Below are 24461 nucleotides of genomic sequence, written 5' to 3'. Positions count from 1 at the left end.
GTGCCTGGAGCAACTCCTAGAACTCCTGCTTTCCCGGCTTCCCACTGTGATGGCTAAAGCTGTGTTTAAGCTTAAATTACTGTGCTTAAAAGATCTATGTAACAAAAATACCTCTGATCCATAAGCCCCCACTTGCCCAAGGACAGATAACTTCCTGGAATGCTGAAGGCTGTTCATATAGGAAAACAAGTCCAGTGTTTTCACTTCTGTACACAAGCTTGGTTTCACCGACTGCACAGGATGTGTGCTTGATCACACTTAGGGAGGAGTTATGAAGGCAGGAAGTATGTCAGGATGTATGCTTGACCCTGACTGGACAAAGATGGTAAGTATGTAGCTTTGTGAGTTTTGCATTGATAAGCACCTGTCTAAGGTAATTTGGCTCTATAACCTGAGAATTCTGGGTATGGAACTGACCAGTATTTAATGAAGCTTGATTCAACTTTGGTTCAAAAAAAAAAAATTGTGGTAGCGTTTGTATTCTTGCCTTGTAGGATTAACACTACACACTGAGATTACAGGCATGAATACTCAGTTTACAGTGGATTCTAAGTGACTCTGAAATCAGCTTGACACCTCTCCTATTCTGAGTCAGTCTTCTGAGACAGGTTTATCTGAAGGAAGAACAGTGAGACAATTAAAACAGTGCACAAGAGAGCCATGGATACAGCTCAGTGGTGGAGCTCCTGCCTGGTATGTGCAAGACCTGGATTAAATCCCCAGTGAGCACACACACAAATGCACAGGACACCTCATACACCATTACCATATTAATATTTACTAACATGATCATTTTCCTGTGGAGAAATAAATGTAAAAATGTCAAGAGCCTGTGATTACAGAGGTCTTAGGCGACAGGGAGAGTTTACTGTTGTTATTCTGATAAAAGGACATGGTATTAAGTGGCTGCTGATACTTATAACTGTACCCATAGGTTAGTGTATCTTTCAACCTGCATTAGAGAAACTTCTCACAGTAGTCAGTAAGTAACACAGACTCACAACTGGTCAACATGCAGAGAATAAGACTGAGGAACGATAAGCACTAAATGGGATGTCTTCTATACTCCTCCCCAAAAGGCCCAGGGATCAGCTAAGAAGGGGTAGAGAGACTTTAAGAGCCAGAGGTCGCTGAGGACTGCAAGCAAACAGTGTTATCCAAACACAGCAGAGCAGATGCACATATGAACCCACAGCAATTCTTACAGCATGCATGAGGCCTGGGCCAGCTCAGGCCAGACAAAAGCCCAGTATGGCAGTGAGGAGATGGATGGACACAAATTCCTGCCCTCGCCTGAGGAGCTGTGAGCATGTGATTGCTGCTGGGAGGGAGAGTCAGCTTCCTTAAGGATATGACCCTTGGTAGATCATGCACAACAATATTTTAGGAACACAAATTGAACTCTTGGTGGAGAGAGAGAGAGAGAGAGAGAGAGAGAGAGAGAGAGAGAGAAACAAAATTGGGAAGGTAGGGAAGTGGGTAGATCTGGGATGAGTTGGCTGAAGAGTGGGTATATTAAAAATACATTATATGGAATTCTCAATTCATTAAGAAAAATATTATTTAAATAATCACCAATCAATGAAGAACTGAATAAGCTGAAGAACTGCATCGTGTCTCATCTCTGTATCTCACTTTGGGAGACACGGGGAAAGGGAAGGGCGTGGTCTGTGGATCCACAGCTAGCTAGAGGCTTATTCCGTATCTCCTGGGGGCTATCTGGCTCCCATTGCACCTTGGGTAATGGAGGGCAAGGCTTCAATGGAACCTTTTATCACCACTGGAGGTGTTTTAACCCTTGCATGATTTACAGCAAAATGTCTTTGGCGAGCAGCTTATTTGGCCCAAGGCTCCATAACACATACTGCTTACTACTGATTACAAATGAGTACGTTGGCCCCTGAGAAGTTGCGATAGACAGTACCCTCAATGTGTAAGCCAAAATAAATCCTTTATTCCATAAGAAACTTTTCTCAGGTGTTTTTGTCATAGCAGAAAGGGAAATAACTGTAGTCTTTCTCACACTCAGAATCTAGCTGGGGTATCCCCATTAGGTATGCACCCAGAATTAACTGTTCCATAACATAAGATTTTAGGATAAATTCTGTCCTCGAGAATGTTTCCACCCTAGCTGTAAACTCCTGACAATATGATCTCACCTGGAAAGACAATCCCTGCAGATGGGAAGATTTGGTAGAGATGTGGGCACTGTATCAATAAACCAACGAATTTCAACATGCCTAGCAACCTCATTAAGACGGATCCTTTCTCAGGGGCTTCAGAGAGAACCTGGTGCATCTCAGACCAAGATGCATTCAGACACGCACCTTTCCCAGGACTGTGGGAGGATAGGTTTAGATTATTTTAAGGTACAAAGGGTGTGGTACATTGTTATAGAAGCCTTAGAAATGAGGCACACAGAATGTCTAATTTTGTATTAGGGGTACCTAAGTTTTTATTACTTCTATTATAGCAAGTTTAGGGTCAAGCTGAATGACTGTATCTGCCATATTCAGCATTCCTGCAGCCGCAGGAGAAATGATTTTTCTATACTTTTTTTTTTTTTCAAGACAGGGTTTCTCTGTGTGTAGCCTTGGCTGTCCTGGACTCAGTTTGTACACCAGGCTGGCCACAAACACGCAGAGATCCACCTGCCTCTGACTCCCTGAGTGCTGGGATTACAGGTGCGTGCCATTGCACACAGCTGATTGTTCTATACTGAACATAAATATTCTGTTTGAGTAACTGGATAAGGAAAAAAAAAACTTAATTAGTTCAAGAAAAACAGTTACGCACAGTGCAAGTGTACCCATGTGTATGTGTATTTGGTCAGAAAGGGCCCTATCCGTATGGAAAGATTATTTTTCCATAGGCCAGAGTTTAATATAGGGTTTCTACTTAACTCTGTTTGACAAGGATATGACAGCTCTTCCCTGACAATGTTGAATACTCCAGAGTCTAAGAAGCTTGTTCTGCTTTATTGAAATTCAAGGAAACATCCTAGCAAGTGATCATGATTTCAATTTTGACTACAGCCAAATAGCATCCCAGCAATTCTTTGTTCATGTCTATATGAATTAACGCATAAGCCTTACTTGTTAGCCTCCCAATAAGCAGCGTTAACATTTAATCAAGACACTTCACTGGTGCAAAGCTTCGAAGGCTGGCCTTGTGGGTACTATGATCCATTATCTCCTTGATTTAACTGAAAATCTTCTTTGCTGATTCCACGCATTTCTCATCATCAAAAGGCTTCCTCTGGCTGCCAGGCTGAAGAAACTTCTTCACTGTGGGGAGGCTGCTGACTCTGGTTCTCAGGGCCTGCAACAAACAAGTCAGAGCCTCAGAGAGCAGCCGAAGAAAATGCAACTGTTGGCACAGCCCTGTGCCCCTGCCAGCCAAAAGACGAACCGAATCCCTCCATTAGCAGCAGGGCAGAGGTTCGAGACAGATACTCAGAGAAAATGAAGATGAGAGAAAGAAAATGGAGATTCCCCTTCCCCCCAATATATCTTAAAGATTCATTCTGTTAGAGTCATTCCCATCTTCTTCTTCGGGCTTTAATCCTGCAGACTCATCACTTCTGTAGAGTTTAAGGATGAGCAATTTGTCTCTCAGATACTGACACATACACACACCCAAACAGATAAAATGAAGATCTGGGATAACAGAGTCAGAAATGGTGGTAGGAAGTAGAACAGGAAAATGTACCAACCTTCACACTAAGAAAGAAAAGTGGAAGTAGTTGGGGGGGGGTGGCTGGCAGTATGGCACAATGGGTAGAGCACTTGCCTGATATATGCCAGGTTTAATCCTTAGCACCGCCACACAAAACAAAGAGAAGTAAAATGAGCAGGAGGGCTAAAGAATGGCTCAATTGCCAGAGTGCCTGCTACACAAGCATGAGGATGTGAGTTTGCATCTCCTGAACCCACACAGAACCTAACAGAGTAGTATGTGTCCTTGCCCGGTGCTGTGCTATACAGACAGACAACTATGAAATCTATTGGTCAGCCAACCTAGTTGAACAGATGAGCTTCAGGCCCAGGGACAGACTGTATTTCAATAATAATAATAATAATAATAATAAATATGGCGTTATCCAGGAAGACATCCTATGTCTACCTCCAGCTTCCATATGCATGAACATGTGCACACCCTCATGAACACACACATACAACTAACACACACACAGTGGGAGTCGTTGTATTGGCAAAATAAATTTGTGAAGGAGGTCACTGTAATGAGAAGTATAATGTTAATGTAGAAGCTTGAAAGGGACCTCTCCAGATAGGTTCAGTGTGGAAGGACAAGTGGAATCCCATTGAAATCAGTATCAAATCCAAAGTGAATATGGGTATGGGGAGAATGAGATTCTGGATATATACAAGACAAAATATACATCTTGAGATAGCATCTACTTCAGATTTTCTTATTTAATGTAATTTTTTTTTCATGTCTCAGAACTAGGGTCTAAAATTTCATTTTGTAGCTATGGCTGGGGAGAAGGGTAGTCACAAAGGCCAGAAGAAACTAAAAGTTAATCACATCACCTTGATGGTCAAAATATTGGATTCCATGATATAAGTAAGATATGGGTTGTCCCATATCTTGGGACAGGGCTTGAACTAGAAGAACTAGAGTACCTTCAGCAGAGGGAAGCTGGCCATGATGCTGGGGTCTAGCTCTTCCACAAGATAGAGAACTTCAGCCAGGGAGACATCAACCCTGCTCAGCCTATTGCCAACGAGATAATCTTGTCCATGGCTCTTCAGCACCTGAGGAATTCAAGATGTTAGTTAGATCTTGAAGACAACTGCCATCAGACTGAAGCCCCTTGATTTTTTTTCCTGAGGCTCTCAAATAAAATTTCCTTGTGCTACATTTTTGGGTACACATGGGGCCCTGTACTTCCCTCTAGACTCTGACCCATGATAAAATTCAAGAAGCAGATCTCTGCCCATCATTTTGTTGTCTGTCCTATACCCATGCCAAGCTCTGAGCTCCATCAGTACTATTTCTTCATGTACCCCCACAAATAAAGGGCAAAGCCCTAATATTAGAGGGTGAGCCCTCACTGTATTCTGTAGTCTCTTACTGGGAAGCGGCTTCACCTGCGTGAATGCACCCTTCACATATGAGTAGACTATTTCAGGAACCACATTCTTCCTTGTTCTGCTCTCCCAGCAACTAGAATAAGCCTGAATCATCATTTCCTCTGTAACATTGGCTTAGGCTCTTTTTGTACTATGGGATCTCTGCAGTGCTGAAGCATTTAAGGGTTAACTGCGGATATGTCTGCGATTAATTTTGAAATGCTAGAAAAAAAAATAACATGATTAGCTGATAGAAAGAAGGGTATGTAGGCAAGGAAGCTGGGAGGAAAGGACACATTCAACAAACAGGATATCAGTTTTGTCTTCAATTAGATGATAGGCATGTGTTCCTTAAACTAACACACTCTCTGCATGTACGTATGTATGTATGTATGTATGTATGTATGTATGTATGAATGAATGTATGTATGAATTTGTATATGTATGCATGTGTGTATATCTATATGTACAGTCAGAGTTTCATGGAGCAGACTGGCCTCAAACCCACTGTGTACTTAGCCTTGTCTTGAACTAATCTTTCTAATTTTATCTCTTGAGCACCAGGTACAAGCATCACCATGCCTGGCTCAACTTCTGTACATGGATGAAAGTTTTTAGGAAAAAAAAAAAAACACTGGTGTAATGGAAGTTTTGGGTTTTTTGTAAACTTGGTTGTGTTATGTAAACATGTTTCTGTTTTAATCCCAAGTGTGGGATTTTGGTTGGGCTATAGTTTATCCACAGCTGTTAACTGTCTCATGTGGGGTGTGGCCTTTCCCTCCTGCTTCTGTGACTGAGCATCTGTGTCTCCCCAAATCAAGGTGATAAGAACCCCACCCCACAGCATGATTCTGTTAGTAAGTAGTAATCTTGAGAGGGGAATAGTAACTGGTTAAGTGCTCATGAATGGTATTCCTGCTCCCAACAAAAAGACTCCAGAAGGCTCCCATACCCCATCTACAATAGAAGACACAGATAGAAGGCAGACATCTATGACACAAGGAGTAAGTCCGGCCAGACACCACTCTGCAGGGTCTTGATTTTATACTTCATAGCACAGCACGCTTTGCTATAGTAACTTTACCTGCTCTGATGCCTCCTGAGGACAAATACCCCATCTGAATCTTTGAAAAGTCAGTCAGCCTCTACTCACCTTTTCAAAGGCAGGGAAGTAACGGTTCCTTGCTTTGTCCTTGATTTTGGCAAGGGATTCCTCTTTCTCCCCAGGTGGCATGTAGGGGTAATAGAGAACCATTAGCTCCAGATCCGCCACACCTTCTGCATACATGTCAATGCTGAAAAACAGACAAGCATTCTGCCAAAGCCTTCTTGCCTCAGATTTTATACTTAACAGATGTAAAAGGCTGCGGTAAAATAAGCTCACCTCTGATGGGCCTATGGAGCCAGTAATAATAACCTGGGTTTTACTTCCAGATAGGCGAAGATTTTTGAATTTTCAAAAATATATTCAGAATCTCTCTGAATAGCTCTGGGTGGCCTGTAATTTGTAATGCTGACAGGTTGGTCTTAAACTCACAGAAATTTGCCTGCCTTTGTCACTGAGCATATGAATTAAAGGAAAACAGCACCACATCCTGTAACATTCCCTATTAAATGGCCAAAAAGCAATGTTCTCTCCATCCATTCTTCTGTTAACACATTGCTCATTTTAGCTTCTTGAACTTTAAAAATAACACATATATGCACATGCATGTAGTATTATTCCTGCAGATGTATTTTCATTTCTCTGGTGTATTTATCTAGTAATGGAATTGCTGGGTTATTGATGAGTTGATATTTAACTTCTAGAGAAATTGCTAAAGAAACGTCCAAATTCCACAGAAGATTATAGTTTGAATGGAATGGTTCTATCACAGGAGAGAGGAGGCCTGATGATCAGGCTTGACAGCTCCAAACAGCCTGCAGTTTCCTCGAAAAGCTTCATGTCTGCACCAGACTATATAAGCCACAAGCAGCCCGACTCTGTGTATATTTAATGGTAATGTAGGGTGGTGGCTGTGTGTCCTCTAATTGCCAGAACTAGAAGATCAGTTCATTGGCTCCTTCTCTTTATTGTTGGTCAAAGACTTGGCCTTTGTCCAAAGCTATTGGCTAGAATATTGCTTCCAAGGACTAAACAAGTGGAAACAGGACTCCACCACCTCCTACTCTACAAAACACATGCCTAACCACTCATATTCTTCCCTCATCTCCTCCCATCTCTTTAGCATTTGTCTCAACTGTTATTATGAGTGTTTGTACACTAAAGCACCCGTGGTATTCTTTAGTCCCTTGCCATGGCTCTGTTCGCTCAAGATAAGACCTGTATCTTTCCCATAATGAGGAAAACTGCATCATACATGGCTCTCTCCTTCATATCCTTCCCGTAGAGGTTGTATTTGGCGGCAATGTAATTGAGAATAGCTTTGGTCTGCACCAGCTTCATCCCATCAATCTCCACCATAGGCACCTGCTCAAACATCAAACTCCCATCTATTGGATGAAGCAAAGAAAAAGGAAAATAAGGTTTCTGTTGTCATACACATTCTAGGGTCATACACATTCCAAAAAAAAAAAAAAAAAAGTTGAATAGACTGAAATTTTTAAAATAACTAATTACTTGGTAACTTTTTAATGAAACCCCATTCTTTTTTGTTTGTTTGTTTGTTTTCTGAATCTTTATTGTCGTCTAAGTTTTAACTTATTATTTTATTGGTGTTTTTATTTCATATCCAGAATACTAATTCTGCCACACAGGATATGATACAGTGAAGAAGGTAAAGGAGGTACTGAGAGACCAAAGAATTCAAAATTAGTTTGTTTGTTTTTTTTTGGGGGGGGGGGAGTTAAAGTTTAAAGCACAATCCTGAACCAAGGCCAGCCAGGTGAAGATATGTCCGGCCACCTGCGGGGGAGGAACTAACCTTACTGAATTCTTTTCCTGCCCACTACAGATACAGTTGCTAGAAAAATGGCCCAGATGGCCAGGCCAGAACCATTTACTGACTTGGCACCTAAAGTAAACCAATCATTTCAAAAGTCAGTTTCCCTTACCCAATCATGTAACGCCAAGGCATGTAACTCCCTGCTTGCAGTTTTGCCCTTTATAAATCTTGTTCCCCTAGACTGCCCTGCTGCATTCCTCCTCCTCTTCACCAAGGAGGTTGCTGTGACCTGGGCTCGAGCTTGTATTGCATAAACCCTCATGTGTTTTGCAACGGACTAGACCTCTGGTGGTCTTTTAGGATCTCGCCATCTGAGTACAACAGTACAAGCCAATACTTAGATGGCACCATCTAAAGAAAGACAGAGTCTTTCAAAGTCTCTTGCTATTCATGACATCAAGACATAATCATAAACCTGTGTCTATATAGGTTCCTGTGTGTTTTTCACTAACAGCAAGAAGCAGTGTGTGCTTTTCAACTGAGAGCAAGAGAGTATTTTCTGGGTATGCCCAGTGAACCTCACCCACAGGTGTTGGACTTCCTGCTTTCCCCCCATCCTCTCTCATAGTATTCCACAAAACCATCATAATCTTTCTATTAGTCCTATAATTCAGCATTCCTATGGAATTATTTTGTTAACGCTGTTAGAACTCAGGATAAGTGATTGATTTATATTTTCTCCTGACATCTAGTGAATTGTGTATAGATGGTGAGCAGTGTGGGAACCTGAGGTAACTGCAGTGAGCATGGAAAAGCAGAGACGGGACATTCATGGGGCTCTGGGGTGGTTTCACAGCAAATACAGAGAGAGAGTTTCAGCCCTCTTAACTCAGATATTTATCAGATGTGGTCACAGAAACCTGTGACTACAATTTACCACCCTTTCATTAATTACAATTAACAGGTACTGTCTAATGTTAAAAGCTTCCACTAGAAACCCTCTCAGGAGCACTTTGATCTTTGCTCTTACCATTCCGTAACCTTGTCAAGTCATCCCGGGTTTTCAGATATTTTTCTTCAAACTAAAAAACAGAAAGAAAAAATGAGTCTCTGTTAAGTAATTTCACTGTATTCCAGGATTTTCGCTTTAATAACTTCTGACTGTAGATATGAAAAAAAAATATTTTTTTTAATTTGTCAAGTACACAGGTGAGCTAATCATGGATTATGGGAATTTAAAGCAGGGCTCTTAAAAAAGGAGCTATGGTCATAACACATCCCTTCTCCTAACTGCAGTTGCTGTCATCTCTACCAGGACTATTCCTATGCTGGTGATTAAGTCATGAGTTACAGAAATGCCATTGGAGGAAAAATGCTGATTGTTTCTTCTGGCTATGTATTTGTAATATTTCGGCCTATTCCCACGTAGGATCTGAAGGAACATTGTGGGTCCCCAGCATGGGACCTGGCACAGGCCAGTGTCTAACATCCTGCCAATAGGCTTTTGCTCTGCTCACAACACTTCTGTCCTCAGGAGCCCTGCTGTGGGTGAAGCAGATCTTGTTTGATACAATCCTTTACTCTTGCAAGTAAAATTGCCTCACCTGAGAAATGGGGACAAAATTATATATAATTCCTGATTTAAGAAGAAATACCTATCACTGTTTTTCATCACTAAGATCTCTGGATTCTGAGATGGCTTTGTGAGTTGCATATGACTGTCTGAATGAATTAAGTCCTTTACATGGGCCATGCTAATGACCGTTCTTGTGTCTCAGTACTCTATTCCATAGAATACATTTACATACAATGTCAGTTTGGGTGATCTCAGAACTAAATCACTAAGACATGCAAATCACCTGTCAGATCACCAGTTGTATATTAAGTGCTCAGTAAACATAAGACGTCATTAGGATGGAAGAGTATAAACAAAAACACATCTCTCAACTCACAAGGGAAAAGTGATAGTTTATTTTGGATCTAAAGTTGAAGGACCATGGTCTGAGAATGTAGATTTAGATTACACCCAGTTCAATTGTTTCAACATGGAAGCAGTTTCATAAAGTTTTATAGCACCAGAACAAAGAAGTCACAAGTCAAGACATTTTTAAAATACCATATTGGAACAGAGGTGGGCTTCAGTCAAGTAGAGCAATCTAAACTATAGGCCTCTGATGAAATCTGAGAACATTTTCAACCCTTTGATTGGTGGTCAATCAGCTTTTGTTAAGTTAATACATTCCAGAAGTTTTTACCTATTTATGAGATGTTCTGTCTGACACAGAGGTGGACAAAGAATGGCTCCTTGGAGAGCTAAATATTACCCAAAATACATAGCAATTAACCTCTGGGTCTGAAACAGTGAAACTCCACAGTTGCAATCAGCTTCTGCAGACTTAGCTTCTTTCCAGGAATTTTTGTTCACAGGTGTGCTTTTGAGATCATCCCTTTTGTTTTTAAATACAGCAAACTAGTCTCATATTGACAAAAAAGTACTTTGCCTTAAATCTACATCCAATAATTTAAATGTCTACTTGAAACTGTGCTTGTAACGTCATCTGGGAGCAGGGTCATGTATCTCTTGCGACTACAGTAGCCATGCTGGTTTCATAGGAGAGTCAAATTTTACATAATAGTATAAGTTGTTTTGTAGGCAGAGTCCAACCATAAGCCTATGGAAAGAGTCAACAGGGCATGTGAATCTTGATGTTGACATGTTTGGTGTCACTTGTGGCCATGTCTGATGTTAGCTGTAAGATGCTATAATCAATCATTTAGTAGATGAAAGACTTCACTCACTGATTTGTGAAGATAGGGGAAGTCTACTCTTCTTTAAAAGAATGTTGGAATGTTCTCAAAACACTCAGTACCTCACTTGCCCCATAGAAACCAAATATCATTGCGTAATACAGTGGTGCTATATTTTCAGTGACTGTTTGCCTTTCATGAAGTTCTTGGTTGTGAAAATTCAGGACTTTGGGCTTATTTAGCATGCTCTGTGGATCAGTTTCTTGTGGATCAATAGGGTCACATGGTACCACAGTTCAGGGACAATAAGGTAATATGATAACAATTTGCCAAGCGCTCAGCCCTGGAAAAGCACAGGGGACAGAGGGTGGTTATCTCAGGAGGATGGGCAAGGTGAGATGGGGCTGGGGTGTGTTGCTGATGGCGAGGACGATGATGGTGGATGGGGCTTATAATGATCATCCTTTGGATACAGAGCTCTGAGCCAGACAACTTACTCTTAGCAGGCTCTTCGGTCATGCTCAGAGGCAAGGGAGGAAGCTGCCATTACTGCTACTTGCTCTTTCTGTACTGAACATACTCTGCCCAGAGGCTTAGAAGTCTTGAACACAAGGCTGCCATCTGGTTGCTTGGGAAAACAGACCATTTGTTTGTATAAAGAAAAACAATCTGTGATGACTCTACAAAAAGTTTTTTTTTTTTCCCATTGGATTGAAACAGGATTAGGCCACACAATAAACACATTCACAGCATGGTTGGGAGAGGGAAGTAACCTGAGGCTTTGGTAAACACACTGCTCTGAAGCCTAGGAAGCAAGCACTGGAAGCTCAGGTGAAAGGCAGAACCTCATGCTGTAGCTCTCGCTTTCCTACCACCTCCTCCCAAGGAGCAAGATCTGTCGCTCTTGGCAGTTTCTACCCAGTTGTGGGATCCCTCTGCCTTGCCTGAGAAGTTTTTTTTCCCCCTATGATAATTCTAGAAATCAGTGTTCAGCTGAATCACAAAGATTCCCCACTAGATTATTGTCCAAAAAGTTTAAATAAAATTCCTTTAGTCCTGTTAAAAAAAAGAATTGCTTCTCTCATGTATATATATATTTATGTACATGTATTCTATATATATTCCATCTCTCATATTATACTTTAATTCTTTTATTGTTGACATTTTGGATATGCATAATTGTAAACAGAAAACTGTACTGTTCTTTGTATCCCTCACTTACTTGTAACAATTGTCAAATCAAGGCAACAGGCTTTGACTTAGAAGGTGATCTACACCTCTTCTTCTGTACCTCTTCTTCTGTAATCACTTGAAGAAAATCTCAGATCTCACATACACTCACATGCTCTATCACAATGTCTGGGTCAACTACAAACTGTATGTAGGGTCTCATGGGTTATAGCCGAATTGCGGATTTATCACTACATAATGAATGCATAGATTTAAACAAAGCAGGATGACTGTAGAGAGACATTCAAGAACACTCACAGGAATGTTGCTTTAAAGCTGACAACATGGATCTCAACATGGAAAAAAAAAAACCTTTCATTTGTAGAGAGGAGTATCATGCCCCATTATCTACATTTAGGAACATCAGGAGAACTCGCGACAGTGACTTCTCCTCGGACGAGCCTCAGGCAAACCTTCAACAGCTGTTCTAGACATGACTATGACAATCCAGACCATGATCTGTGTTTGTATCTATGCTCAGCAACACACACACACACACACACACATACACACAAAGAAAAAAATTAGAATAGACAAAATTTAGAAATATTTTATTTTGACTATACAGTGTGTGCTCTTGTTAGTATGAGAAAAGTTTAAAATGTCTGTAATCCCAGAGTGGGAGAAGCAGAGACAGCTTCAAGCCTGAGGTTCCCTGGCCATGGTGGGTGAGCTCGAGGCCAGGGAAAGAGCCTTTCTTCACAAAAAGGGAGAAGGGCTGGTACTTGAAAAATCACACCTGGGTGAAGAATGTCCTCTGACCTCCACACGTGTCCACCTACATACACGTATGGATCTGCACACACAGATAAACATACACCAATACAACAAAATATAGAATCTATGCTAAAAACAACTACAGTATGTGATTACATAAAAACATTTAACAGAACATCAAATAGACACACTTCTATTTTTTCTCTAAATGGCGTGTTTTGGTTTTGGTTTACAGCTCATTCACATCTATATGAAGCGTTTAAATTTTGGTAAACAAATTACACATACTTTGGTGTTTTGAAGATTTATTATATTCTGTGTGTGTGTGTGTGTGTGTGTGTGTGTGTGTGTGTGTGTGTTATGTATGTGATGTGTGAATTGAACTCGGGTCCTCTGGAATTGCAGCAAGTGTTCTTAAATGCTGAGCCCCTCTCTCTAGCCATTATTGTAATGTTAATGATTACCGATGAAAACAATTAATAACTTATTTGGATAAATTTATAAATCACTTAAGACTTGTCAGTTTTTATTTTACATCATTCAGTGAGACACTCTGTCGGCTCATGTGATTAAAGTGTCTGATACAATCAATTTCAGGTTCGACTCAAAATGACTCAGGTCAGAACATACCTCTACCCCAGCTGCAGCCAAAAGCCACCGGATAGGCTCCATTCTCCCCCTGCCATCGAAGTAGTGAAGGACTGGCTTCCCTGCCATGGCAGCAATCGCTGGTTTTTCTAAACAGGAATGAAACACACCATGCTCTTAAAAGTCTATCCTATGAGGGTATTTAGACAGCAGCTCCCTTCTTATTGGCAGTATCTGCCTTTCTTCTTGGCAGGGTTGGAGACATTCCAGGAATATGTTCCTTGGTCCAAATTGACACCCATCAGGAACCAACCTCAGATTGCACCAAACCAGTTGAGTGTCTCCATTAGCTAACGTGTAGCTTAAAAAAAAAAATCATAGTTCAGAGTGGAGGATAATCATGCATGGGACATAATAGGAAAACCGGAGACCTCTTGTACTGCTCCCCCCCACTTCTGAGGTTGAGGATACTTTTGGTCTGTCACAGTCTGAGGATAGGGAATGTACATGTGAAACACCACACTTTTGCATGGCAGGGTCAGGGATCCCTCTTAACATCCTAAAACAGAGAGGGAAGCCATTCATGGAAAGGTAAACCAGCTAACGTGGGCAGTGTTGTGTAGCTGTTTTCTCTGAATTAAAACATCATCTTGTAAAGAGAAGAACTAAGCTTGTAAGTCTGTGGAAGCTAAGGAAATCTAAGAGGCTCAGGAAGACCATAAAAGCTAAAAGATTCACAAGGCCCCTCCCCATGTTTATAAAAACAGTGAGCAATTTCTGGGAAAAGACTGGCTTCAGAGGAAATTCCTGCAAGGTAGGCAGGAGGCTTTGTAGTCATTATTGGTGTCTTTGTGGCACCCAGGCTTCTATAAGTAACCTCAATCAAGTCCACGGTTCACCAAGCTAGATTGGTGCCCTATCTGCCGTGAGTAGATACTTGCTCAGTCTCCCCAGGAAAGGTCACACAATGGACAGTGGTGCTGAGATTGGGGAACTCTGTCCCGACACCTTTCTTCTGTGTAGATGCTTGAATCCTACAGAGAGGATGCCACTGATGATCTACTTAATTAGCAACAAAGACTAGGTGAAAAATCTGCTACTCCTGACTTTCGAATGAATTTTCATATACCAATAAATCTCAACTTGGATATTCCTAGCCTACATGGTTTTATATAGTTTCTGGCAGTGGAAGATGTGGCTTTAATGGTGCCAGCGATAGCAGCTCAAGGCATTTTCCTCAGAGACTCAACTCAGTGAAAGCTGACATTCTTGGACTTATGCCCCAGAGAAGACTTTCAGGATATATCAGCATAAAGCAAAGTTGTAGTTCAGTTAGAGAAGGTCCTGCCTTCTACTCATGGTTCAGGAAGAACAGGTACAGGGAACTCACAAGCTAGAAAATGGAAAAAGGTGCTCTGAAGTGCAGCCCTCTTGACATCACATAGCTATTACACACTTGAACTCATAGCATCCATGGTTATGTGCACAAAATCAAGCCAGTTAAAATGCTACTATTGGAGTTAGGAGGTCTCAAGGGTCCCATCCCTAATTGAAAAGCTATTGATAGCTCATGGCTGCTAAGGCAGAGAGAGTAACCTTCCCAACCCTTGCAGGGGTGGGAAGGTTGGTAGGTTGGTAGATTGGTAACAACCATTGGTAGGTTGATCATGACCCACTGGATGATTCTACATCCATGTATATTTGGGCAAAATTAATTGGACTCGGTAGTAAAGCAAGATGATGACAGGGAGACGGGAGGGCAATGTGTTTGAGAGGGGAAGCAAATGGAGTTGGAAGGAGAGGTAGAGGGATAAAGTGGACAGTAAACATGGCTAAGATACTTTGCACATATAATGAAAAAAAAGAAACTAAAATAAACTGAAATGTCACTGCCTAAAATGTTTTGTTACAGATTTACCTAGAAAGAAGGAGAGGAAGATGAGAGAGAAAGAGAGAGGGGGTGGGAAAGAAGGAGGCAGGGAGGGAAGAAGAAATAGAAAGAAAAGTAGAGGGAGGCAGTGGAGGGAGGAGGATGACTATTTTGGACAAGGAAGGAGACTAGCAGAAGAGAGAGGGCAAGAGAGAGTAGTAACAGGGATAACTAATGTCAAAGTATAATGATATACTCAACTGAAAGTATCTTAATGAACTCAGTTACTCAATTTTTCTGAAAAAGGAAAGAATAGTTGTATGTACCCAAGTGTGGACAGAGAGCGAGGTAGGGTAGGAGGTAACTGTCTCAGCAGTAGCTATCCATACACAGTTGTGCTAGATTTGTAGTTATACCCATCCAAAGGATATAAACATTAGGCAACATGCTTAGGCATGCTCACTTTTATCCAGCGTTTCCCCATAAAACTAGATTGTGCGTGGCTCTTGATGCATGCCGTATTGGTTTAAAGGCTGATAGGATAGAATACAAGTCAAAAAGAGGTCAATGATCATGGCACATGTTTTGATTATAAACATAATTCATAATCTTAAATGACAGCCAGTAGAGGTGAGGAGCTCATTTTTCTTCCTCATCTTTTTAATTTTTCTTGTTCTTACATCTTGTCTCAACAGCACAATTTGCAGCCACGCGTGAATAATTTTAAGCCAAATATCACTCCTACCCCTCAGCTCTCCCACATCTTTCTCTTTGGAATCACAGACTGCTTTAACTCCTCGGAGTCACACCTTGTGGGCACACTGGGTTCCTCAGACTTCATTAAGAGCCTCACCTGAAGCTTCTGTTTGCCACCCAACCCCGTGTCTGCATGCTCACAAGCCTTGATTCCCTTCGGCACTTAGGTTTACAGCAGCCTTCCCACTGGGTAATCTAGTACTCGTGCCCTGGTGTTCCTTTTTCCAAATTTAAGAGTGGTACCCAGTGAGGAATAACTGCCAGCTCCCACCGCAGGGCTTACAGCGGCGTGGCATGGCAAAGGAGTGGAAAAGTGTGACTGACTATTTGCCTAACTATCTATTATCAGTTTTCCTCTTGGTTCATCCACAACCTCTAATGAGTGGCTCAGACCATCCTCGCCCTCCAGGGCCAATTAGACTCACTGGCTGCCTCGGTACTACAAAATCGTCAGGGATTAGATTTACTAACAGCAGAAAGGTGGTCTTTGTCTCTTCCTCAGGGAGGAATGTTGTTTTTATGTCAACCAATTGGTTATATTAAAGGATAAGATCTGACAACTCTAGACAAATCTCCAAAAAAACATGAGAAACAGCTGGATGCCTTTGGCCAGTGGATCACTGATAATCCAATATGAACTTTCTCCTCCTTTTCTTAATCCTACTGGTTGTTCCCTGCCTTATAAACTTCTTGCCTAGATTTCTTTAACAATGGATCTGAAAGATTTCTAACCAGACTTTTAATCAGTTGGTATTACACAATGAACAGTTCCTAGCTATGGAGCCAGAGGCCTGTAACTCCTGCCTATGCCCTGATGTTGAAGATCAGAATTGCCCCAAGAACGTTGGCATCCCCAATCAGCAGAAAGCAGTCTAAAGATAATGTTGCCCCCTTTCCAACCTCTGGTTGTTCATTAATAATAAACAAAAAGGAGGGAACATAGAGTAAAAGGTCCAAACCCACTTCTGCATGAAAACAAACAAACAAACAAACAAACCAAAAAAAAAAAAAAAAAAACCTTACCCAAACTCACCAATTCCTGAGCACAAAATCCCACCAATCACTGGCTTGCCCTAAACTCAAGACTTGAAATCTCACTAATCTCTAGAGTGGAAATCTCCACCCTTGAAAACTTCCCTCCAAAACCCTATAGAAACCTGTCTCCTGCTCAGGTCCCTGCTGCTTCTCACCTGGAGCAGAGGCAGCCACCCTCTTGTATCTCTCCCGGTAAATCTCCCGTGTGAGGTTTGGGCAGGGTGACTTCGTGGTATTCTGGCATAGCCATATCCACTGGAAATGGCAAGAGTCATGAAGCCAGCACAGCTGCTTGACACCGAACCAGCAAAGAAGATCGGGTTGCTTTGATGGCTGTCCTTCTGTCTGTCACTACGGGTTTTGGCCTCTGCGGTTTGCTTTACTGGGGACCTTCTGCATTATGATTCCATGTATGTCTTTTCCTGAGAAAAATTCTGAAATTAACTTTATCTGGCCACTATTTGGAAGTCTTCCTTACACCCTGGAGATCATTAAGCACAGATAAGATAAGCATATAGCTAGCTGAGGCCATTACTACAGGAATCTTCTTGGGTTATCTGTCCCTGAGCTAACTCAAATAGCATAATTGGTGTCGGGTAAAGAGAGACAATTGACAAACTCTGACTGGCCAGAATAGGCCTCTTTTTATTATAGGCTAAGAACTCTCTGTAAATGTAGTCGGCCCTGGAGGAATAAAAATTAGTAAATAAGATTGGCTGAAATAAACTTTTCTTACTTTATAGGACAGACGATGATACATATAGTAAAAGGAGTTAGATATTGGTATTCGCTATTCAAAAAAAAGAAAAAAAGAGCGGTTCAGATATTTTCTGTTTATCCAGAGTACTTTCAAACAGCAAACATGTCAGCCTAAAAGCAGGCTGTCATATATTAAGTGTGTTTGATTTGGAGGAACCTTTTCTTTTAAAGACTCTTTAAATTGTAGTTGTGGGGTTAATAATAACGATAATAATAATAACAATAATAATAAAATCTGTTCCGTTTGTACCTTCTAATTGTAACCGAACTTGTAACCCTGGACATGTAATGAAAACTCGAACAATTACTCTGTACCACATGGATAATCATTAGTATTTGTTCTGTGAATCTTGATTGATAAAAAGTCAGAGCCACAGAAATGGCCTGATTGCTAAAAAGTCAGAACTGCTAAATTCTCTTGACCATCGCCTTACTCACTCCCTTCTCTGGCCAGATCCATACCTCCTCTGCCAGCAACCTCCCTCCTACCTGAGGACCCCCACCTCCACCCTCAACCCCAAGGTTGCCAGCAGTATTCTTTGGTGCCAACTGCCAGGATGCCTTTCCCTTCCAAGCTGTAACATTTCCATTGGGGAAATCAGAGCTATAACACTTGCGTCAGGGAAACCTCCCAGCTCAGAGCTGTAACACATGCTTCTCTGCCCTGGACATAACTGCAGTTTGTCTAGGTTATTATCTACTATTGTCTTCTTATGAAGTTAATTTGTCTCTTACCATTAACTTTTTGTGTCCCAATTTTCTAAAGCCTTCATTTTCCCATGTCTACTACAATGTATCCAGCAGAGATGGGATCAACAATTCTTAGACTACCCTGAATGCAGCATACCAAAGTCTGCACAATATCAGTATAAAACAGATGTTTTCTTGTGCTAAGTTAGTTCCTACCAACTTAAAGGGTGTGAGTGTGTGTGTGTTAGGAAAAATGGTTTGATTTCGGTACTTACCTTGTTAAAAAGCCGTTCCCCCTAAAAAGCTCCACAACACTTAAGACTACCTGATGTTTTATAAGCATTTCTTAATTTGAATAAGCCCTTCCCAGTTAAGGGAAGACAATCCAATAAGGGAAAAGCTGCTCCCACAGGGTCCAGAGCCAGAAGTTTAGATAAGAGATTAGAAGAAAAATGCAAAGTCATGCCTGAGTTGCTAAAGGCTTAGTTAATGTGTTTCCTTTTCAGTGCTGCAAGTGGAAAGGAGGAAAAACAGAAGTTTTTAACCCTTTGGTTAAAGCTTAACCCTTTAACTCTTGTAGGATGGGATTTTGTAAGAAATTCCTGTGAGTTTTACATGGGTGCAGGCAAGGGCTACAGTAAGTAGGAAATCTCCGTTTACTAAGCCAGGAGATGCTAAAAACAGCAAGCAGCAGGTGTCACTAGGGAGTATTTCTATAGACTGAGTCACCAAGCAAGGTAAAGAACAGACAGCTGATGCTGATCTGATGCTGATGCTGATGCTGAGGATGCTACTTCCTCCTCCTCTTTCTTTCTTCTTCTTCCTTCTTCTTCTTCCTTCTTCTTTTCTTCCAAGCCTTGGGATGGAACCCAGTACAATGTACATGCTAACCAAGTGTTCTACCACTAAACTGAACCCACAGCTCCCAAAATATAATAAGATAGTAATGCCATCACATACGTGTTCATTAATGATAGTTCTAATTCCAGAATAGTATGCATAAATTGTTTTATCTTTTGTTTAAATCACATTTAAATAAGGATCTCAGATTGTTATAAGTCTTTTGAAGTTGTTTTAATGTACGTACTCTTTGGTGAGTAAAAAATGCAACCATTAAATTAAGTATATATATATATATATATATATATATATATATATATATACTTAAGTATATATATATATATATATATATCTTCAAACCTGAAAATTTTTATTTAAGGCATAACCCTAGAGAGATCTTGCAGCAAAAATGCTTTCCCATTGGTATAAGAAAAGTTAGACAGATTCACTTTCAGGACTAAGATGTCCCAGTCAGAATGTGTCTCTAACATAGCTACAGCCAAGAGTGGCCAGGTGAACTTCATCACAGCAACCGTCTCTCCCTTTTTCTTGCACATGCATAAGTACGTGTATCAGTGAGCCAAACCATGATGGCATAAATGCATGTTGTGAGGAATGGTTCAGCAGTATCAGCTCTACTAAAGAAAGCACTCTGTGTCTTCTTTATGGCAGGTTGAAAGGGATTTCTGAAATGCCTCCGCTAGTGCAAATCTATTAATAGCCAATCTGAGATTTTATCAAACAAGGCTTCTGTATCTGTGGGATGAGGTATGACTGTCCTTGGCAGGCTCTCAGGTGAGAGACTGCGGTAATAACGAATGTGAGGATTATTGTGATGAGAAAGAGCTGAAGACGTGGTATTTATTTCTAAACTCACCTTAATCCCATCTTAGGGCTAGGTGTTTCTCACTAGTCTTTGTAAAAGTCGGGTGAACTGTAGGCATGCCTCACTAAAGATCAAGACAATTGCTACGAAATGGTCCTGTCCCCATTGTGTGAACAGCATAGAATATACTTCTGAAACCTAGGTGGAGGAGGTCAGAGATTCCACAGGGCCTCTTGATATGTACATCAGGGAGTAATTAACTCAGTATGCCACCTGCTGGCAAACCCAGCTCAATAAGCCTTGATTTACACAAGCAGAGTTACTCTTTAAACAACAATGAACAGTATGTTATAGCAAATACACAAACCAAAGCCAGTTGCCTACTGTCTTTATCAAATGTTAGGAATTGGGGCTGGAGAGACAGCTCAGCAGTTAAGAACATGTTCTGCTCCTACAGAGGACATGGATTTGGTTCCCAGCACCCACATGCAGCAGTTTGCAAACATCTATGATTCCAGCTCCAGAAGCATCTGACATCTTGAATCCCTGCATGTTCCTACACTCACTCTCTCTCTCTCTCTCTCTCTCTCTCTCACACACACACACACACACACATATACATATATATGTATAGTCATACATGGGGATGTGCACATATACATAATTGATCATAATAAAATTCTATCTTTAAAAAAGCATTTTGGAAACTGGAGAGATGGCTCAGGTGTTAAGAGCATTAGTCGCTTTTTCAAAAGATACAGGCTCAGTGTGCAGGACCCACATCCAACTCATGACTGTATCTCCAGTTCCAGAGGCTCTGACACCCTCTTGTGGACTCTGTGCGCACCAGACACAGATGTGGCATTCAGACAAACAAGCAGGCAAAACGTTCACACACATAAATGCCAAACAAATCTTTTAAAATTAACGTGTTAGGAATTGCACATAATTTCACACTCTATATTTCTATACACAGCTTGGTGGATCTATTTACACTAAAATTACCACAAGTCTGAGCTTGATGTGCTATACTTTAAAATGGCTAAGTTGTATTAGCTGATCAAAAATGTCCATCTCCACTCTAATTGTACAGTACCACTGTCAACTGAGGCTCGTCATGGGCTGAAATGTTATCAAGTGCACCGCCACAGTTGTTGCTGCCTCCATCTTGTAGCTGATGGAGCTATGTAAAGAGAGGGAAGAAGCAAAATCCACCCTACACACCTGTCATTTACGTACATGAACATTCACACCCTGGGTTCAATAGTAAAACAATGGCAGATTTGGGACTCACAGAGGCCCAGGCTCTGGGAACCAGAGGCCATCACTGAGGTCAAGGGTGAGGAGGAAGCAGTCATTCTTCAGCTCTTGGCTGCTAAGCAGCGCTTGAGTCAAAGCTGCTAATTCCCAGCTCACGCAGGAGACCTGTGGTCCATCTCTAGAGGATGCGCTTCACTCAATGATTCAGGAACAATAATGTTCCTGAACTCACTTGTGCTTATTTGGTTGCATAGTTTAATAGGATGAAGATAACATTAGCTATGTTAATCAGTCATTAATCAGGTAATCAGTCATTAACTGGTCAGTTTCACAATTTGCCTAGAATAGTCAGTGAAGGTAAGGACTGGCCTATTAAGTAGAGGCAACTCATACTAGGAGGGGGGAGGAGTCCAAAGCCCAGGTAATGGCTAGGGAAATGGTTCTCAACCTGGGGGTCACAACCCCTTGAGTTTGCCTGTCAGACATTTGCATTACAATTCATAACAGTAGCAAAATTACAGATAGGAAGTAGCAACGAAATAATTTTATGGTTGGGGGTCACCATGACATGAGGAATCATATTAAAGGGTTGCAGCATTGCCACTGGCCAAGGCAAAGGTCATCATACTGTTTGCTGGATCAATAGAAAAAGAGACTGAGAGATTGAAGGCAGGGGTCTCACCTAGGTTCTGTATTCAGTTTCCAAATATTCTTATTCTATGTATATGAGTATCCTATATGTATGCCTGTGCACCATATGTGAGCCTGGTACCCAAGGAGGCCAGAAGAGGATACTAGATCCCCAGAACTGGATATACAGATCATTGCACCCGGTGTGCCGGATTCTCTGAAAGTGTAGCCAGTGATATTGCCAACCCGTCTCTCAAGCCTCTACAAAACTACTTTTGCCACATAAAACTACTTTAGCTTTATGTGTTTTATGCACGTGAATGTGTCACAGGAGCTGCTGCATGGGATTCATAAAGCACTGAAACATGGTGGTTAGTTCCAGTGAAGGAGTTCAATAAACGTTCTGTCTCAGCAGTGTGGAAAGTGGGACATAGCAAAGAGCCTGACAATGAAAGCCAATGGCTCCAGTGACATTGTGGCTTGAATAGAAACACAGGGACTTAATGGAAGCAGCACTCTCAAGGTCCAGACTCAGCTAGAAATGGTTACACAATTCCCCACACCGTTACATAACGCTCCAAAGTACAAACTGTGCTTAGAAAACTTCCAGAATTTTTCTTGCAAAGTTAAATTGTGCAGAGCTCTGATTTTTTTTATGATGGTCCAAATTTCTTTCTTTTTTTTTAAATCAATTTAATTCGTTCTTTGAAAACTTTATATATGTTTATTAAGCACTCTGTTTGCTCTCATCCCTTTCACCCCCGATTATCTCCCCATCCCCTTCTCCCTACAAGTGCCATTTCACACTCATGCCTTTTTGTTTTGTTTTGTGACCCAATGACTTTAACCAGAACCAGCAGTGTGGCCATGGGTTTGGAACTGTCCATTGGAACCTGATATGCTGAACTTTATGGGCGTCAAATACAACTGAAGACAGACAATGCCCCTTCCCCAGGAACCACCCTTCGCTAACAATTGAGCAGCTCCCTTGGCTCTTGATAGATGCAGCTTTGTGCCAACTCAGTGCAGGACACTGCAACTGCTTACAAATCATGTTTGCAAATGCAGTTGTTGTTTTTTTTTAATAAAATATATTTCTACATAACCAGGAAGAATCTTTAAACTCAAAAAAATACATGACCATATTTTAAGAATCTGTATTTCTTTTAAATGTGGAACTCTGCAGGTTTAGTGCCTTTTTAAAGAAGCATGCCACGTTAGTAAAGAAATAACAAATGTGTATGAAAATGAGATAGTAAACACGTATTGATAAGCTAGAAAACCCAACCCCAGTTTGAAATAAGACATGCTGCCAACAGATCCAAAGAAGACAAATAACAAGGAGGATCCAAGGGAGGATACATAACTCTCACTCGGAAGGGGAGATAGAATAGACAGAGGTAGTGGCTGAAGAAGGGTACAAGGTAGGAGAGGGAGCACAGAGAGTTAAGAGGGTGGAGATCAGACCTGGGGAGGATGAGGGTGAGAGGACAGAAGGCCTGTAGGAAAAGAGAGAGAGAGAGAGAGAGAGAGAGAGAGAGAGAGAGAGAGAGAGAGAGAAACAGAGGGTGGGGGTATCTCTGTGACAAGCTGGAGACCTAAGTCAGGGTAGGCTCTGGGGAGAATTTAAGGGGGAGTCAAGCAGTGACTCCTAATAGCAGAGGCCATAGAGACTGAAGAGGACACCTTCTAAGTAGACTAGACTCCTAGTAGAGAGAGGGGAACACCAACCCACCCACAAAAACTTCAATCCCAAATTTACACTGCTTACCAGATGTGCCAGGATCAAGATAGAGCAGAGACTGAGGGGATGCCCAACCAATGCCTGGCCCAACCAAACACACACCCTCTGAGAGAGTGCCAGCCTCTGAAACTATGAAAAATACTCCGCTAAGCTTGCAGACAGGAGCCTGTTAGAGTTGTCCTCTGAGAAGCCCTACCCAGCAGTGCTGCAAAACAGATTCTGAAACTCACAGCCAAACATTGGGCAATGCTTAGGGTATCTTGCAGAAAAGTGGGAGGAAAGAGAAAAATAGCTGGAGGTGACAGGAGCTCCACAAGAAGATCAACAGGCCCAACTAACCATGACCCAGAGGTGTTTGCTAAGACTTAAGAATCAACCAAGGACCATGCACAAACAGGACCTAGGCCCCCTAAAAAGATGTAGCAGATGGGCAGCTTGGGCTTCAAATGGGTCCTCTAGTAAGGGAAGTGGGGACTGCATTGGATACAGACCTACTTGCCAGCTTTTTGATCACTTCCCCCTGCCAGGACTGCCTTGCCAGGCCACAGGGGAAGAGGACAGGCTTAGTCCTGATGTAACTTGATGAGCTGGAGTGGATGGGAATAGGTGAGGGGGTAGAGGGAAGGGAGGGAGGGTGGGACTGGAAGGAGAGGAGGGATGGGGCTATAACCAAGATGTAAAGTGAATAAAGAAATACATTAAAAAATGTTTAAGCAGAAAAACAAAAAGACATGCTGCCAAGAATGAATTCAGAAAACGCAAGCAGAAGTCCTCTATGTTCTATACA

General features: G+C 41.5%; 1 protein-coding gene and 1 long non-coding RNA gene across 4 annotated transcripts in view; both read right to left on the bottom strand.

Moving 5' to 3' along the window:
• The window catches only part of LOC132648386 (uncharacterized), a 41788-nt gene that overhangs the window by 5487 nt on the left and 11840 nt on the right, over window positions 1-24461 (bottom strand). The gene's annotated exons all lie outside the window — the stretch shown is intronic.
• Window positions 2960-23895, bottom strand: LOC110548307 (glutathione S-transferase alpha-5). Of its 3 annotated transcripts, none has more exons than XM_021636462.2 (7): window positions 23702-23895; window positions 13307-13413; window positions 9012-9063; window positions 7457-7589; window positions 6250-6391; window positions 4647-4778; window positions 2960-3321 (listed from the first exon to the last, which is right to left on the bottom strand). In XM_021636462.2, exons 2-7 carry the CDS (start codon window positions 13391-13393, stop codon window positions 3202-3204), a joined length of 666 nt encoding a protein of 221 aa, XP_021492137.1. In that variant the 5' UTR covers window positions 13394-13413; window positions 23702-23895; the 3' UTR covers window positions 2960-3201. The 3 variants fall into 3 exon arrangements, with proteins under 3 accessions (XP_021492137.1, XP_021492136.1, XP_060225717.1); XM_021636461.2 differs by lacking the exon at window positions 23702-23895 and adding an exon at window positions 18650-18777; XM_060369734.1 differs by lacking the exon at window positions 23702-23895 and adding an exon at window positions 17081-17344.

Source organism: Meriones unguiculatus, chromosome 16 (genome assembly GCF_030254825.1).
Source record: "Meriones unguiculatus strain TT.TT164.6M chromosome 16, Bangor_MerUng_6.1, whole genome shotgun sequence".
Taxonomy (NCBI): Eukaryota; Metazoa; Chordata; class Mammalia; order Rodentia; family Muridae; genus Meriones; species Meriones unguiculatus.
The sequence above is the reverse complement of the archived record's forward strand: the minus strand, read 5'-3'. Positions and strand labels throughout refer to the sequence as shown.

Coding starts and splice junctions, on each gene's coding strand:
- LOC110548307 (XM_021636462.2), bottom strand. CDS start 13,393: ATGGCAGGGAAGCCAGTCCTTCACTACTTCGATGGCAGGGGGAGAATG. Junction 9,064..13,306: donor TGGCTGCAGCTGGGGTAGAG/GTATGTTCTGAC, acceptor TCTGTTTTTTAG/TTTGAAGAAAAATATCTGAA. Junction 4,779..6,249: donor ACTTCCCTGCCTTTGAAAAG/GTGAGTAGAGGC, acceptor TGAATTCCTCAG/GTGCTGAAGAGCCATGGACA.